Here is a 17,940-nt window from a genome sequence, read left to right on the forward strand (position 1 = left end):
ACGACTGTCCTGCTTTCCAATTATTTTCCACACCACAAATCTTTGTGTCATCCAGAAATTTTATCAGCTGTGATTTTATATTTATTTCCAGATCATTGATGAAAATGTGGAATAGTGTCTGGCCTAGTACTGATCCCTGTAGAACCCCACTAAACATTTGATGACAGTTCCCCATTGACAACCACTTTTTGAGATCTCTCAGTTAGCCAATAATAGAAACATTTTATGTATGCTTTATTGATATTGTAAAGTGCTAATATTTTAATTGAAATATCATGCAGTACTAAGTAGAATGCCTTACAAAACCTTAGTATATCAATGCAGTTGCTTTCATCAACCAAACTTGTAATCTCAAAGAAAGAAATCAGGTTTGCTTAAAAATACCTATTTACTATAAAATCCTGTTGACAGACATTAAAGAATTAAAGGATAGGAATATATGTATCAATTGAATTCTATATCAGTGTTTCCATTATGTTGCCTGAAGAGTGATGTCAAGCTAAAAAACGGTTACCTACATTCCTTTAACTGTTGTTCTTTGAGATGTGTTGCTTGTGTCCATTCCAAGTAGGTGTGTGCGTGCCACATAGACAGTTGTTGGAGGGTTTTCCCCCTAGCAGTAACTATCGGGTTGGCTGTGGAGCTCTCTGGGGTTGCATCTTCATGGCGGTGAATATAAGTCCCTATATACTCACTGCTTCTTCAGTTCCTTCTTGCTGGATACTCCAGCAGAGGGGCAGGTGGGTGAGTCTTGGAATGGACAGGAGCAACACATCTCAAAGAACAGTTACGAGAAAGTAGGTAACTGTTTTTTCTTCAAGTGCTTGCACATGTCAATTCCAAGTAGGTGACTCCCAAGCATCTTCTAGAAAAGAGGTGGGCAAACTACGGCCCGCGGGCCACATCCGGCCCATGGGACCATCCTGCCTGCCCCTTGAGCTCCTGGCCAGAGAGGCTAGCCCCCGGCCCCTACCCTGCTGTCCTCCCTCCCTTGCAGCTATGCTGCTGCATGGGCAGCATTCTGGGTGGCGGTGCTTCACGCTCCTGCAGGGCAATGCGGCAGTGTGTCTGGCTCTGGCCAGGCGGCGCGGCTGCCAGACATGCAGCTCTGAGCGGGATGGTAAGGGGGCCAGGGGATTGGATAAGTGGCAGGGGGTCCTGGGGGCAGTCAGGGGACAGGGGGCAGTTGGATAGGGTGGAGGTTTGGGGGGGTGGTTAGGGGATGGGGAACAGGGGCGGTTGGATAGGCGTGGGAGTCCCAGTGGGCCTGTCGTGGGGTGGGGGGGGTGGATAGGGGTCAGGGCAATTAGGGGACAGGGAGCAGGGGGGTTGGATGGGGGTGGGGTCCTGGGGGGAGCAGTTAGGGGCGGGGGTGATCAGGGGACAAGGAGCGGGGTGGGGGGTTGGATGGGTCAGGGGTTCTGAGGGGGGCAGTCAGGGGGCAGGAAGTGGGCAGGGTCAGATAGGGGGCAGAGGCCAGGCTGTCTGGGGAGGCACAGCCTTCCCTACCTGGCCCTCCATACAGTTTTGCAACCCCGATGTGGCCCCCGGGCCAAAAAAAGTTTGCTCACCCGTGTCCTAGAAGGAGGGGTCAGAGATCAGCCGGTCACAGACTGCAGCACCACTCTGCCAAATGCTGCATCGTCTCTGGCCTGTTGCGTAATGGTGTACTATGATGTAAATGTGTGGATTGATGACCACATCATTGCTCTGAAGATGTCTTGAATGGGGACTTACAACAGGAATACCGCCGAGGATGCCTGCACCCTTGCGGAGTGTGCCATCAGTGTGGGGGTAGGTATCTTTGGTAGGTTGTAGCATGCCTTTATACAGGCCGTGATCCATGAACAGATTATTTGGGACAAAACTGGAAGCCCCTTCATCGGCTCCGCAATCGCAATGAAGAGTTGTGTTGATTTCCGAAACAGCTTTGTTCTTTCAATGTAAAATGTTAACACTCACCTGACATCCAGGGAGTGGAGCATTCACTCCCTGTTGCTAGTGTGTGCCTTAGGAAAGAACACTGGAAAAAATAGATCTGGGCTCACGTGGAATTGCAGCACTACCTTTGGGAGAAAATGTGGGTGTGGCCACAACTGCACCTTGTCCTTATAGAAGACAGTATATGGGTGCTCAGAAGTCAAGGCCTTAAGCTCAAACACCCTCATGGCTGAAGTTATAGTCAACAAGAACGCTGCTTTCCAGGAAAGGCAGAGAAGAGAGTATGTCACTAGGGGCTTGAAGGGAGGCCCCATCAGTCTTGAGAGTATGAGGCTGAGATCCCATGCAGGGACTGGCTGTCTTACTTGTGGGTACAGTCTAACTAATCCTTTGAGCAAGTGGCCAACCAGGGGGTTAGCAAAAAACAAGTGACTGGTTGAACTGGGATGGAAAGCTGAGAGAGCGGCCAGTTGCACCTTTATTGATGACACTGACAGACTTTGCTGTTTCAGGTGTAGTAAATAGTCCAGGATAAAGGGAATTGATGACTGTAAAGATGGAATGTCCTTTTGTAATGACCAAATAGAGAATCTCTTCCACTTAGCCAAATAAGTGGCCCTAGTGGCTGGTTTCCTGCTGCCAAGGAGAACTTCTCTAACAGGGTCTGAGCATGCGCGCTCCAAGGGATTTAGCCACGTAGTTTCCATGCCGTGAGGTGGAGAGACTCTAGATTGGGATGCTGGAGGCAGCCGTGGTCCTGCATGTTCAAGTTCTGGACTAGGGGCAGGGTTATCAGTGTATCCACCAACAGGTCTAGAAACATGGTGAAACTGTGCTGGCGTGGCCACACTGGTGTGATTCAGATAATTGATGCTCCCTCTCTTCTGACCTTCATCAGGACCTTGTGTACAAGCAGGAAAGGGTGTGAATGCATATAGCAGGTGGTCCTTCCAAGGGAAGAGAAAAGCATCTGAGAGGGAGCCTGGGCTGCGATTTAGGAAGGAGCAAAACAGGTGACACTTCCTATTGTGCTTTGTCACAAACAAATCTATCTGGGGAAATCCCCACTGTTGGAAGATGTTGTTCATGACATCCGGGCAGAGGGACCACTCATGATTGTGAAATGACCTGCTGAGATGATCGGCCAGTTCATTCTGAGAACCCAGAAGATACGATGCCTCTAGATGTATTGAGTGGGCAATGCAGAAGTCCCACAGCTTGAACACTTCCTGGCATAGGGGAGAGGAGCAAGCACCACCCTGTCTATTTATATAGAACGTTGCTGCCACCTGCCCTCCAGATGGGTTTGGAACATTTGGTAGGCAAGGCGAATTGCTCTTAGCTCTCTGATGTTGATGCGTAGCGAAAGTTCTGCCTGGGACCAGAGGCCTTGAGTTCTGAGTCTTCCTAAGTGCACCCCCCCATCCAATTGCCAGTGCATCTGTGACTAGAGACAACGAGGGTTGGGGCCTGGAGAAGGCAATTCCTGTACACACCGCTTGCGGGTTGAGCCACCACAGGAGGGACTCGATAACCAGAGGAGGAAGTATAACTATTTTGTCTATCTGGTCTCTGTTTGGCCTGTACACTGAGGCCAGCTAGGCCTGAAGAGGTTGGAACCGAAGTCTCGCATGATGTATTAAATATATACAAGTGGCCATATGACCAAGCAGCTTCAGGCAATTTCACACCATAGCAGTGGGATATCGTTGTAAGTCCTCTATGATGGTGCGCAAGGTCAGAAAATGTGATTCTGGAAGGAATGCTTTGGCTTGACCTGAGTCTAGCAGAGCTCTGATGAACTCTATCCTCTGGGAGAGCTCTGATGAACTCTATCCTCTGGGTGGGGGTTAAAGCTGACTTTGACACATTTGGTGTCAACTGGCTACAACCAACATGCACTTGGTGAACACCTGAGCACCCACCGATAGCCCAAAGGGGAGAACCATAAACTAATAATGGGTACTGTTGACCATGAAGCAGAGGAACCGCCTGTGGGATGGGACTATTGACATGTGAAAGTACACGTCTTTCAAGTCAAAGTCGGCATACCAGTCCCCTGGATCCAGGGAAGGAATAATGGAAGCCAGGGAGACCATGCAAAACTTCAGCTTTTTCATGAATCTGTTGAAGCTTCACAGATCTAAAATTGGCCTTAGCTCACGTTTGGCTTTTGGGATTAGGAAATTTCAGGAATAAAACCCCTTGCCCCTGAACTCCTGAGGGACCTCCTCTACTGCTCTGACTTCTAAAAGCACTTCCTCCTGCATGAGAAGTTGCTCATGAGAAGGTCCCTTAAGAGGGACAGGGAATGAGGGGTGGGAGGGAGAAAGGGAGCAGAATTGGAGAGAATATCCCAACTGTACCATGAGCAAGACCCACTGGTCTGAGGTGACTCAGGCCCAGGCATGGTAGAAATGGGATAGATGGTTCACTAAACAGAGAAAAGGACCCGGGATTTTGCCTGATGCATTGCCCCTGGGCGCACCTTCAAAAGATTTGCTTGGGGGCTGAAGACTGCCTCTCAAGCCCTGGCCTTGGTTCGAAGAGGGATGGTGTGCCCCGCTTCCTGCTGTAATCCTGTCTAGAATGAGCAGGGTAGAAGTGTGGTGGAGGCTGAGGTTTCAAATGCTTCCTTTGTGTGGTTGGTGTATGGAGGCCCAGAGATTTTAATGTTGCTCATCAGTCCTTGAGACTGTGGAGCTTAGCGTCTGTTTGCTCCAAGAACAAACCTGAGATGTTGAAGGGCAAGTCTTGGATTGTTTGCTGGACCTCGTACAGGAAGCCCAAAGACTGCAGCGAAGAGCTCCTTCGAGTGGCTATAGCGGTCAACATCGTGTGGGTTGCCAAGTCTGCAGAGTCCAGTGTGGCTTGCAAGGAGGTCCTTGCTATAACTTTACCTTCTTTGAGGATGGCTCCAAACTCTGACCAGGATTCAACTGGAAGCAACTCTTTAAACTTAGTCAGAGTGGTCCAAGAATTAAAATTGTAGCAGCTGAGGACCACTCTCTGGTTGGCAATCCAAAGCTGGAGCCCTCCAGTAGAGTAGACTTTTTAGATGAAGAGGTCCAGCTTCTTTTCCTCCTTAGATTTGGGCACCGGTCCCTGGTGTCCTTGCCTCTCTTTCTCATTTGCGGTCACCACAACTAGTGTGCCTGGATGAGGGTGGGTAAATAGGTACCCATACCCTATTGAGGGTACAAAGTACTTTCTCTCCACCCCTTTGGCTGTGGAGGGGACAAGAGGAGGAAGTGTCATAAGGTCTTAGTGGTGTTTTGGATGGTCTTAATCAGGGGTAAGGCCACCCTTGAAGGAGCCTTGGGTGTCAGAATATCCACTATGGGGTCAGTCTCCTCTGATACCTCCTCTGCCTGAAGGCCCAAGTTCTGTGCCACCCTCCGGTGTAGCTCCTGGTAGGCTCTGTTGTCCATAGCTGGCAACATGGCAGATAAGCCCACTACCGCCTTGTCTGGGGAGGATGAGGATGAGGCTCACCCTGAGATGATGTCTCTTGCATGGTGCTGGAGGTGGTACCAGCCTGGTCTCAGTGCCGGCTTGGGCGTCGGCCTCGGTGCCGGCCTAGACACCAGTCTTGGAGCCTTGTGGTGGTTCCCGGGCAATAGAGGATGTCAGAGGAGCCCAGCTTTCTGAGGCGACTGACAGAGATCTGGAGCCTGGCCTCTGGGCTTGGTGGTAGGGCCACAGGGTCCAGAAGGGCCACTGCGCTGGCACCTGCCATTGCGGTGGCCAGGGCATCAGAAGGGACTGCTGTCCCTACTCCTGCCTTGAATAGTGCCGAGACATATGACTCCAACTGAGTCTGAAGACAACTGCGATCTCTATTACCACGGCGTTGCCAAACGCGGCAGTGTCAGACAGGAGTGTTGAGGGGAGGGTGACCAGTGCTGCATCATGGTCAATTTACCCTTGGAAGGGACATTGCTGCTCTGCAGTGCCAATGTCGGGGACTGCAGAGCTGTCATAGCTATGGGGTCCCTGGCCGGCTCAAACATGTCCAGAGTAGACGGAAGATCCAGATTCTCCACGGGGCTCTCCCATGTGGGGGAATCCACCAATACCGGACTCGACTGACCTCTCTGCAAGGTTGGAGTCAATGCTGGCAGTTTAGCTGGAGCACGGGCTGAGTGTCCCAGCACGGGACACGCTCCGCTAGTGCTTTCGCATTCCACTGCTCTAACTGGGTGAACACTCCCTCTCAGCTCTCTTCTGCTTCTTGTGCAGCACCAGAGAATGTGAGCGGTGCCGGTATCTGGAGGGCTTTGGTGCCAGGGAGTGGTGGTGCTGTGGGTCTCTAAACCCACAGTGCTTTTTAGTGCTTCAGCCTCTCTCAGCGAGGCTGGTACGCTTCACAACTAAGTGTTGGGTTTCGGGTCCTATGCGGGCTGTGCAAGCTGGGGATGGATAGCTGACTCCATGAAGAGTAGCTTTAACCTAAACTCCCTCTTCTTTTTGGATCATCGGTGGAAGCCTTTCCATATCTTACAACTGTCTGTCCGGTGGGTTCCCCCCAAGCACTTTAAGCAAGAGTCATTTGGGTTGCCCTGGGGCATAGACTTCTGGCAGGACCTCCATGGTTTGAACCCTTGAGACTGAGGGCATGCCCCAGTCCTTGGGAGGGACTTATCTAACTAATTATAAAACTACTTGAAACACTAACCAACACTAAGTTAACTATTTACAGGTACAAAGAGAAAGTCCACTGGGGGATTGCTTACTGTAGCAAGAGAGAAGAAAGCAGTTCCAACGACTGTCATGGGCCGTAAGAAAGAACTGAAGAGGCAGTAGGTTGGCGGGGACCTATATACACCGTCATGAAGGCGCGACTTCAGGGGGCTCCACAGCCATCCCAACAGGTATTGCTAGGGGAAAAACCTTCCAACAACTGTGCATGTGGTGCACACGTACCTACCTGGAATCAACATGAGCAAGCACTCAAAGAAGAACTGGACTATAGTTACCTAGTCTTCAAACACATATTAAAAATGAACATGGGTGGGCCAAATCTGCTAGGACGTTTAGGGTAAAGTTATCCAGCCTGCTGATTTTAAAATATTTCTGTCCTGTAAATGTTGTTTAATGACCTCTTTAATTACAAATATATTGAAAGGTTCTTCAACTTCCTCATGTAATATGAATACTTCATCTTCCTTCTTTCCAAATAAAAAACAGAAATAGGTCTTGGAAACTTCTGCCTTTTCTGCATCATTATTAATGGTTTTACCCTCTCCCTCTAGTAATGGGCACATACCATCACTAGGATTTCTTTTGTTCCTCACACATTTAACTTTTTTCTTCTTATTGTACTTAGCTCCGCCAGACATGGATTTCTCCCTGATATCTTTAGCTCCCAGTATCAATTTAAAAAGTTACAAACAGAGAAATGCCATCAATTTGACTTTAAGCCCTTGCTACACTTGACCCAAAATGTATATTTTAATTGTACTCTTAATTAGCCACTGATGTTATTTTAATCTCTTTCCTCTTCCTGCTGCATCTCTATCTTCCTTCAAAATAAATGATAACATTCATAAACCACAAATATCTGACAAGGCTAGTACCACTAGTGTGTTTCAGGTCTGTCACTCTTAAAAGGAAACTTTTTTATCCCCCTTTTCAAAAGTTTTAACACAAAAAAAGTAAGGTCATTACCACATCTAAAAGTATTTATTTGGGGAAATTAATTACAGATTTCCTTTTTCCACAGATTAAAAAAAATCAATTTAATTCTGTCTGAAGCAGTTTTTTTAGTGATATACTGTTCTGTACATTTCCAATTCGTATTATATTCTTACCCTTGCCATGTGACACTTCAATAGTCCAAGTGCAGTTTAAAGAGTTTGGATAAAAATCAGGAAAACCCGGCGACAGAATGGTTCCACTCTTCCCATGAATATAGCCACCACACAGAGCTTAATAAGAAAGAAAGAGAATGTCATTATATTGGGCACTCTGCTGCAGAGACTAAAACTCAGATACTGCTATTGGTCATTTTTCCTTGATACATTTATCAGTACAGTGACCGGGAGACAAATTATGATTTATTTTAAGATAGTTACTTCTCAATGCACATTAGAATATCAGCAGATGTAATATATGTATGCTTGCATTAAGACACAGAGTTACCAGAGAGTGGCTGGTTTCCTTGGTACATTTTAGAGAGCACAGTTAAGTAGAAGAGTGATAAGGACAAGGATAAATACTGTACTGTAGGGTAACAAATGTGGCAACTGTTATCTTTTAATATAGATGGAGTAAAGTATCAAGTGTAACAAAAAGACACAAGAATACCAAACAACAGGTGCACCATACTGTGATATGAACCAATGAGGAATAGGATGGAACTTATCTTCAGTATGACCTACTTCAGAGTATGAAACCTTTCACATATAGTTGTAATGGATTATATATTTAAAGGGAAGAGTACTTCAGGCAGTTTGCATCACATTAAAACTTTTACAAGCTTTTTCAGAAAAATAATATGCCTTTTCCCTCCATGTTCTGCAGAAAAAAGATAGATATGGAGATTTTTCCACTTTTTCCAGAAATGTGAATAGTGCCATCATTACTAAGATATTTGTAGCTGAATATTCTCAAAGGCAAAAAACTAGACTAGAAAACATGTATACTAACATTTGTTAAAGTAGGCTTCTTAAATTTGCATGGCACATTAAGTATCATTTAAGATTTGTATTTATATGCAGGTGAATTGCTCATTGATCTCATAATTATACTGTGGTTGCCTCTGATGTCTATCTCTTTCTTGCTTTATTTTAAAATTTTAATAAACTAAATATTTAACAAATAATATGATAAAGCACTAGCTTGCTTTTTGTTTTCTGTCTGTTAAAACTGAACTAATTGTAGTAGATAAATAGTAGTAGCTAGATGAATATGTACAATAAACTTGCAGTGATAGTGTGCTTACAACACTGTAGCATTATAGCTGAAATGCCATTTTGACTTCTCCCCACTATCCTGAGATGTTGCTGAAGTTTTTTAATAATTCAATAAACATAAATTTATATATTTATGAACCTGTGCCATGGACCAGAATTGTGAGGACCTCTGACCACATTTAAACAGGCAAATGAGTTCAGATATGAAGAAGTGATCATTCTTATATTTATAAATATGTGGTAATAGTGAAATTGTTTTGGTATATTATATATGTGCCCACATACACACACATTCTCCCTCCCCCCGACTAAAAACTATATATAAGTGCAAAATTCCAACTCATCCTTAACTATGGAGCCACGGCTGAAAACTACATAAAGCATTACTTTCAATTATATTATTTGGGGGGATAGTTGACTATTGGGTCCCATTACATGGGGTTCTTTTTATTCTCTGCTTTATATTACAAAGAAGATGTACATTACCCTGTTTTATGGCATTTTCTATTAGCGTTTTCTTCTGTTTATTTCCTACCTGAAGTTGCAATCTGATGTCTATGAAATCATCAGTAGGTGGACTTGGGCAGGAAACAGTTCTCCTACCCTGCAAGAATTCTTGAGAGTTTGTAAAAGTTTCCCAACCTGAATTGGGATGAACAGTTGAAACCTCAATAAAAAATTCAAACTGAAAATCTGAAAATATTTCAGATAAGGTCATTAAAAACATTTGATTTAAATCATTTTGAAACATTTATTTTCATTCTCCCACTTTTGAAATTTTTTAAACAAATTTTTATCTTGAATTAACTTAATTTTCAAAATAAAAAGTAGTTTTGAACTGAAACTCAGTTTTTTTTAGAAAGACAAAAAGGGCCATTTTGACCAAAAAAAATATTTCAAAATAAGTAATTTGTTGAAAGTGACTCTTTTCCATGAACAGTTTTATGACAGATTGGCATTTTCCAATTTAAAAATGTTTTGTGGAAAAATCCTCAGCCAGCAGTATCACTAGTCTCTTTGATGTGGCAACCTTTTGCTTATTGTAATCAGTTTGATGTTGTTACCTAAATGTGCCACTCTTCCATAGATTCATAGATATTTAGGTCAGAAGGGACCGTTATGATCATCTAGTCTGACCTCCTGCACAACGCAGGCCTCAGAATTTCACCCACTACTCCTGCAAAAAACTTCACACCTATATCTGTGCTATTGAAGTCCTCAAATAATAGTTTAAAGACTTCAAGGAGCAGAGAATCCTCCAGCAAGTGACCCGTGCCCCATGCTGCAGAGGAAGGCGAAAAACCTCCAGGGCCTCTTCCAATCTGCCCTGGAGGAAAATTCCTTCCCGACCCCAAATATGGCGATCAGCTAAACCCTGAGCATATGGGCAAGATTCATCATACAGATACTACAGAAAATTCTTTCCTGGGTAACTCAGATCCCACCCCATCTAATATCCCATCACAGGCCATTGGGCCTATTTACCATGAATATTTAATGACCAAAACCATGTTATCCCATCATACCATCTCCTCCATAAACTTATCGAGTTTAATCTTAAAGCCAGATAGATCTTTTGCCCCCACTGCTTCCCTTGGAAGGCTATTCCAAAACTTCACTCCTCTGATGGTTAGAAACCTTCGTCTAATTTCTAGTGTAAATTTCCTGGTGGCCAGTTTATATCCATTTGTTCTTGTGTCCACATTGGTACTGAGCTTAAATAATTCCTTTCCCTCTCTGGTATTTATCCCTCTGATATATTTAAAGAGCACAATCATATCTCCCCTCAACCTTCTTTTAGTTAGGCTAAACAAGCCAAGCTCCTTGAGTCTCCTTTCATAAGACAAGTTTTCCATTCCTCGGATCATCCTAGTAGCCCTTCTCTGTACTTGTTCCAGTTTGAATTCATCCTTCTTAAACATGGGAGACCAGAACTGCACACAGTATTCCAGGTGAGGTCTCATCAGTGCCTTGTATAACGGTAGTAAAACCTCCTTATCCCTACTGGAAATACCTCTCCTGATGTATCCCAAGACCGCATTAGCTTTTTTCATGGCCATATCACATTGGCAGCTCATAGTCATCCTATGATCAACCAATACTCCAAGGTCCTTTTCCTCCTCCATTACTTCTAATTGATGCGTCCCTAGCTTATAACTAAAATTCTTGTTATTCATCCCTAAATGCATGACTTTACACTTCTCACTATTAAATTTCATTCTATTACTATTACTCCAGTTTACAAGGTCATCCAGATCCTCCTGTAAGATATCCCGGTCCTTCTCTAAATTGGCAATACCTCCCAGCTTTGTATTATCCGAAAACTTTATTAGCACACTCCCACTTTTTGTGCCAAGGTCAGTAATAAAAAGATTAAATAAGATTGGTCCCAAAACCGATCCTTGAGGAACTTCACTGGTAACCTCCCTCCAGCCTGACAGTTCACCTTTCAGTAGGACCCGTTGTAGTCTCCCCTTTAACCAATTCCTTATCCACCTTTCAATTTTCCTATTGATCCCCATCTTTTCCAATTTAACTAATAATTCCCCATGTGGCACGGTAACAAATGTCTTACTAAAATCTAGGTAAATTAGATCCACTGCGTTTCCTTTGTCTAAAAAATTTGTTACTTTCTCAAAGAAGGAGATCAGGTTGGTTTGGCACAATCTACCTTTTGTAAAACCATGTTGTATTTTGTCCCATTTACCATTGACTTCGATGTCCTTAACTACCTTCTCCTTCAAATTTTTTTCCAAGACCTTGCATACTACGATGTCAAACTAACAGGCCTATAATTACCCGGATCACATTTTTTCCCTTTCTTAAAAATAGGAACTATTCCAGAGTTGGAGTGACAGACTGCCTTCATGGGAGTGATGTCAATAACCCCTAAACACATGTACTGCATTCTTTCCTAGCTGAAAGATAACCATAGGCCCTTAAAAAAAAATCCCAGGACTTGTTTTCTGCCCAAATAAAATTGAGTTGTAGAAGGGAGTTCAAGAGTCTAAGAGTCCCAGGACCCTAGAAGGGCGTGTGAGTGGGATGGAATGAAAAACAAGAGAAGTGATGTGGAGCTCATTTACCTTAGCTTTTCTTCTGCCCTGCTTCAGAAGGTCTCTACAATTCCCTAGCATATAGTGTGGATGCTGGATCTTGAACATAAGGCCAAACTTTCACCGAAAAAAATTAACTCTGCATATTGCAATCTTATGGGATTTGCATGCCCCGCAAGGACATGATGACAATTTTAGTGTAAATACTGAGTGTATATTATAATTGACCTAAATAGTATTTAATTTATTTTTAGTCAATTAAAAAACCCTGGCTGATTGTCAAAGCTAGTGACCACAAAAAACTCTTACTAAAGTAATTTGCTCTTTATGAGTAATGTGGCCATCCCACAAAATAAATAAATAAATAAATAAATAAATTAAAAACTACACACAAATGAGGAAGTTAGTTAAACAGAAATTAAAAGATACAGTACCCAAAGTGAAATCCCTGCAAGGTGCATGGAAACTTTTTAAAGACACCATAACAGAGGCTCAACTTAACTGTATACCCCAAATTAAAAAAAACATAGTAATTGAACCAAAAAAGTGCCACCATGGCTAAGGAGCAAAGTAAAAGAAGAAGTGAGAGGCAAAAAGGCATCCTTTAAAAAGTGGAAGTTAAATGCTAATGAAGAAAATAAAAAGAAACAAACTCTGGCCAGTGAAGTGTAAAAACATAATTAGGAATTTTTTTTTAAGTACATCAGAAGCAGGAAGCCTGCTAAACAACCAGTGGGGCCACTGGACGATCAAGATGCTAAAGGGGGTATCGAACAGCTTCCGTATGAAGAGAGATTAATAAGATTGGGACTTTTTAGCTTGTAAAAGAGAAAACTAAGGGGGGATATGATAGAGGTCTATAAAATCATGACAGGTATGGAGAAAATAAATAAGGAAGTGTTATTTACTCCTTTTCAAAACGCAAGAACTAAGGGGTCACCAAATGAAATTAATAGGCAGCAGGTTTAAAACGAACAAAAGGAAGTATTTCTTCAAACATTGCACAGAGCCAGAGGATGTTGTGAAGGCCAAGACTATAAGTTCACACCAGAGTATAATGTTTGAAATTTGTTTAAAAAAATACAGCTCTATCTGATCCATTTTCAACTGGATTTCACCATATGAAGTAGATGGAGTTCAACTGTGTTAGAAGAGTGTTTGTAAATATGCTAGAGGTCTGAAAATCAATTTTATTACAGTCTTTGAACATGATTTTATGTTGTCCATGGTAGCTTGGCAAACTACGCTAAAATATGGTTCAGCAGGAACTATGTTGAACTGTGATTTCACTAGAGCTCAGCGAATAAGTCAGTTAATAATTGCTTCAATACCTTTTGCCTCTCTTTTCATTCACAAACTGTTCATGAGCTGTTTAAAATTATTCAAGGAATAATTTCTGCAAATAATAATTAGTCTGTAGATTGCTCATGAGCAGCTTCAGTACTGACCATATTCAGTGTTCTAAAATCAAAATGTGAGCTGTGTTGACTAGTTTTCTTTGGAAATCTTTGCAGGTTTTCCTTCCCAGATAGGATGAATCAGGTTGCTTGAGTACATACATACATGTTTAGCTTAACAATTTGAATATTACTGTATACAGTTCACGTAAAATTTGCTGTTTCTCCCAATAATTGATAACTAGAACATCTGGGGGGAGAGGGGAAAGAACACAAAAGAGGTGCAAATGCAGGAAAAGCAAATTCCCTTTTTTTACTCAAATATATGTTGACAGAATACTGTAATATTCACTGGCCTCCAGTCTGAATACTTTGTTTCCAGTTTTCAAACAGAGCTCCAGTGTAGAGTAGCTACACACATCCATAATACTGTGTTGTCACCACACCTCAATCTTTCCAAGATGGAGCATCTTGATGAAGAGACATTTTTCCCCTCCACATTCATACCTTCTACCATTGATTTTACAAGTTTGGCAGCTGTGTACCATGCAATATATATTTAGAGTAGGATAAGACCCTCAGTGAGAATGCTTTTGGTTGCACTTCACACAGTATCAAAAGCTGAACCTAAATTAGATATTTCAGTACACATATTGCATTAACCCATAAGGCAGTGAAAAGCTGAACCATTAATGAGCTCTTTCATTTTTAGATCAAGCGTATACCAAGTTTACATAGTTAATATGTTTTTCCCTCCCAGTTATGTTTTACAATGCAAGTTTTTATTCTTAGTGTTATCTAGGTATTTAATATATGCCCATGATCATAGTATCTGAGAGCCTGCACATAGTTATAGGTTTGTAATTTAAATTTGGACTCAACCATTTCAGCTCGGACATAAATCAAGTAAAATAAACATAATATAATATAATGTGGGAGTGCACACATTCTTGCTTCTGTTGGCTGAGATCATTGCACACTCCAGGGGCTCTTTGCATCCCTCCACCATCCTCCATGGCTTCTGGTGTGCCATTCTCCCATCCCCCACTATTTCAGGGACCCCCAGCAAATTCCTCTTCTGCTTCCCCCACATGCCAGGGCCTCTGTGTGTCCCCCATTCTTCCCTCCCCCTATGCCAGGATCCTTCCCATTTCCCCTCCACCAGAGATTGTGTGCCCTTCATTGCTTTCTTCCCCTGCCCCAGCCCGTCCACCAGGGTTCCCCATTCTCCCCCACCAGGGGCTCTTTGTGCCTCTCATTATCCCCATCCTCACATTCCAGGGGCTCTGTGTAACCCCCATTTTCACCTCCCCCAATATCAGGGTCTCCCATTGTGCCCTCCACGCTAGGGGCTCTGCGTGCCCCCTCATTTCCCCCTCTCACCATCATTATTATTCTTTTTTCTTTCATTCATTCAGGCTATCAACACTTTAAACTGTTTTCAGAGTAACAGCTGTGTTAGTCTGTATTCACAAAAAGAAAAGGAGTACTTGTGGCACCTTAGAGACTAACCAATTTATTTGAGTATAAGCTTTCGTGAGCTGTAGCTCACGAAAGCTTATGATAACCAATTTAATTGGTTAGTCTCTAAGGTGCCACAAGTACTCCTTCACTTTAAACTGTGTTGAGACAATGCACTGAGTTAAGATGGGAGTGTTCCTATGCCACCATCAATCAATTATTTGATCTATACACATTTCAGTCCTGATTGAAGGTAAAGGGTCTGCTAAACAGATGCCAGGGGCTTAATGTAAACCCAACTTTTACCCTTCTGGTTTTCTGATTTTCACCCCTATTCATATGGTTCTGCCCCCTGATGAATAATACATTTCCTGAAATTTTAGAATTGATCAGATATGGCAGTTATAATTTATCAAGTTATAGACAGAGAAATGCCATCGAGTTGAGTATAGAGTCTCACAAACTTATTTTGTATTTTGTGACTTTACAGCAAGGAAGTGGTGCATGTGTTAATTAGAGTCGAGAACTCGGAGTCAGGACTCTGGGCTGAAATCCTGGCACCACTGAAGTCAATGGCAAAACTTTCGTGGATTTCCATGGCACCAGTATTTCACCCCTGCTTTCTATTCCCAGAACTTTTGTGTCACAAAACCTGTCTGCATTTCAGAGCGCACACACATCTGTAAAATGAAGATTATTCTTACCTAACTCTCAGGGATGTGATTCATTAATTGATTACAATTTGCAAATTAAATTATTTGTAAATAACATTAAGTTCCTTACCTGAAAGGCAATCTAGAAATATAAAGTATTGCTTCAATTATGAATAGAAACACTTTAAAAGGATTTGAACTCTGGTGTGATGGAAGGGAGGGTAGCAGTAGTAATGACATAGTTAGTTATTAATCAGAAGAGAGTCACTTGCTTGGATTTTTACATTGTCATTTTAAGCATAGGGCACCTACCATCACAGCTGGGTAATGCATGATTCCACTGATGGTTTCTTTCACATATGAGTGGTTCCTCATCACTCAGTGTATATCCTGGATCACAGCTAAAAGTTACTACAGATCGGACACTGAAGTTATTACCATGGCGATGGCCATTCACTGGAATCCCTGGGTCAAGGCAGGAATCTGATTCCAGTGTAACACCTGAAATATACAAATGTAATGAAATTACTGTAAATAAAAAACAGAAAGAGAAGGGTAACAGAGGACGAAGAAACATCCTGTATTCCAAATAAAATATTCGGAAATTATTTCTAGTCTGTGATGTGGCACCTGAATCTCTTGTAGATGCTGTCAAGCTCTCAAACCAAAGACAGTGTTTCTGAGACTTAAAACATAAAAAAGGACCAAGGCCAACTGGAGTATCAAATGATTAAAGCTTTAAAATGTATTTTTATTTCATACTGACAAAAAGAAAAGCCAGAGCCAAAGGAAGCTAAAAGTCTGAATGAGCACAGCAAAACAGGTCTAACGAGAAGGTCAGAATAACATTTCATTCCCTCCCCCTTTTTTTCTTATCTCTCAATGTTTATTTCCTTTACTCTACTATTTCACTAGCCCCACTCCTCCTCCACCCCCACTCTGATTCCACCAAAACATTTACATTGTTTTCTTGTAGATCTAGTAGCTCCAAATTCCTGCCCAACTTAGGCCTAATCCACAGCCTATTAGGCTCAATAGGAGTCTTTCTACTGAATTCAGTGGGCTTTAAAATCAGCTACTGCTAATAAAAGTAAATTAATAACAATCACAGTAACATTAAGGTTGCAAATTCAAGCACTCAAAAGTTAGAAAATGCCAAAATTAAGGTTCCCTGCTGAAAAAATAGAATGTGATCATATAATTAAAGTCTGTATCATAATGCATCCAGACAAAAGGGGGCCAAATTAAGGTTGCACAGGTTGTAGCATTCCTTATCTTTTCAGTGTTTGCCTTTTCAACCCGAATAATGTTCTTCTTACATAGTTTTTATTTTCTGTGTCTAATTTCAAAGGTCTTCTGAAAAGCAAACTGAAAGAACCAAAAATTCCATCATATTGTAGCATCGTATGCACACCCACAGAGTTCATCAACAGGGTTAGACCTCTGCCACTTGAGCTAATGGAGTAAACAAAAGCAGTAGTAAGTTGCTATCCTTTATGTGGACCAGTGCTGGAGGAAGATGAGATCTATTTTAGCAGTGGGTTTCACAGATTTGCTGACAGCAAAGAAATGGTGAGACTCAGGAATCTTGAGTAACCATTAAGACTCTGGAGCAGTGTGCGCTTTAGTGGGCATAAATTCCTCTGCCCATTTCTGCAAAGTTTGGTCCGTTGTGCCCCATCCCCTCCAACCTGTTCTTGTCCAAGTTTTGTCTCTTCCCCACCCCTACCTCCTTCTCCCAGTCCAGTCTCCTTGCCCAACCAGGGTCACCTCCTGGATCCTCATCCAACTTGTCTCTTCCCACTGTCCTACTAGTGGCTCACAATCATAGTGTCCCCTCCATGGGCACCTCATCCAATTTCAGTTTCCCACCCTATTTCTGGTTCCTTGCCGCAATGCCCTCTCCCGGGCTCCTTGTCCCAATCTCTTTGATCAGCCAGCCTGAGTTCTTCCCCACACTCCAATTCCTTGTGAGATCTGTCTTCCCTCTCTCCCACCACCGTTTCCCCTAATCTGGTTCCCAGTCCCCCACGTCCTCCATGTAGTATATAATTAAGTATTTGAAGCACCCTGCATGCTTGTACTTAAGTACTTCAAATTTTATATGCTTAGTACTTGCATCTAGGTTCATTTTAAAGGTACTTAAAGCCAAATAACTTTTTATCTGCTAGTACTTTTTCAAATATATTAAACAATCACATCCCTTCCAACTGCCCAAATTCTGGTTAGCGCCCAGAATGCACTTCTCTTGGCACAGGAGATTCAGGCCCTAAATTCCAACTATGAGGGTTTTTTTTTTTTCTGTTAGCCCTGATGTTGCATAGCCTAGGGAGCATGGCAGCCCTGTCCTCTTCACTTCTGATTGGTCACTGCAACTGGCAATGAAGAGACTTGCTGCCCAGCCAAGCTGCAAATGGAAGTCTCTGCCAAGAAGGAACCATCTTCAGGATAAAACAATGAGGAGTCCTTATTACCTTAGAGACTAACAAATTTATTTGGGCATAAGATTTCATGG

At 42.7% G+C, this 17,940-nt stretch overlaps 1 protein-coding gene across 1 annotated transcript in view; it reads right to left on the reverse strand.

The window, feature by feature from the left end:
* The window catches only part of CSMD1 (CUB and Sushi multiple domains 1), a 2,028,540-nt gene that overhangs the window by 485,062 nt on the left and 1,525,538 nt on the right, over positions 1-17,940 (reverse strand). Inside the window, exons 18-19 of the mRNA XM_084623138.1 lie at positions 15,738-15,926; positions 7,755-7,871 (exon numbers count right to left, since the gene is read on the reverse strand). Coding sequence (XP_084479264.1) covers positions 7,755-7,871; positions 15,738-15,926 — 306 coding nt within the window. The remainder of the gene's footprint in view (positions 1-7,754; positions 7,872-15,737; positions 15,927-17,940) is intronic.

The sequence above is a fragment of the Lepidochelys olivacea genome (assembly GCF_965140295.1).
Source record: "Lepidochelys olivacea isolate rLepOli2 genome assembly, chromosome: 3".
NCBI classification, from domain to species: Eukaryota; Metazoa; Chordata; order Testudines; family Cheloniidae; genus Lepidochelys; species Lepidochelys olivacea.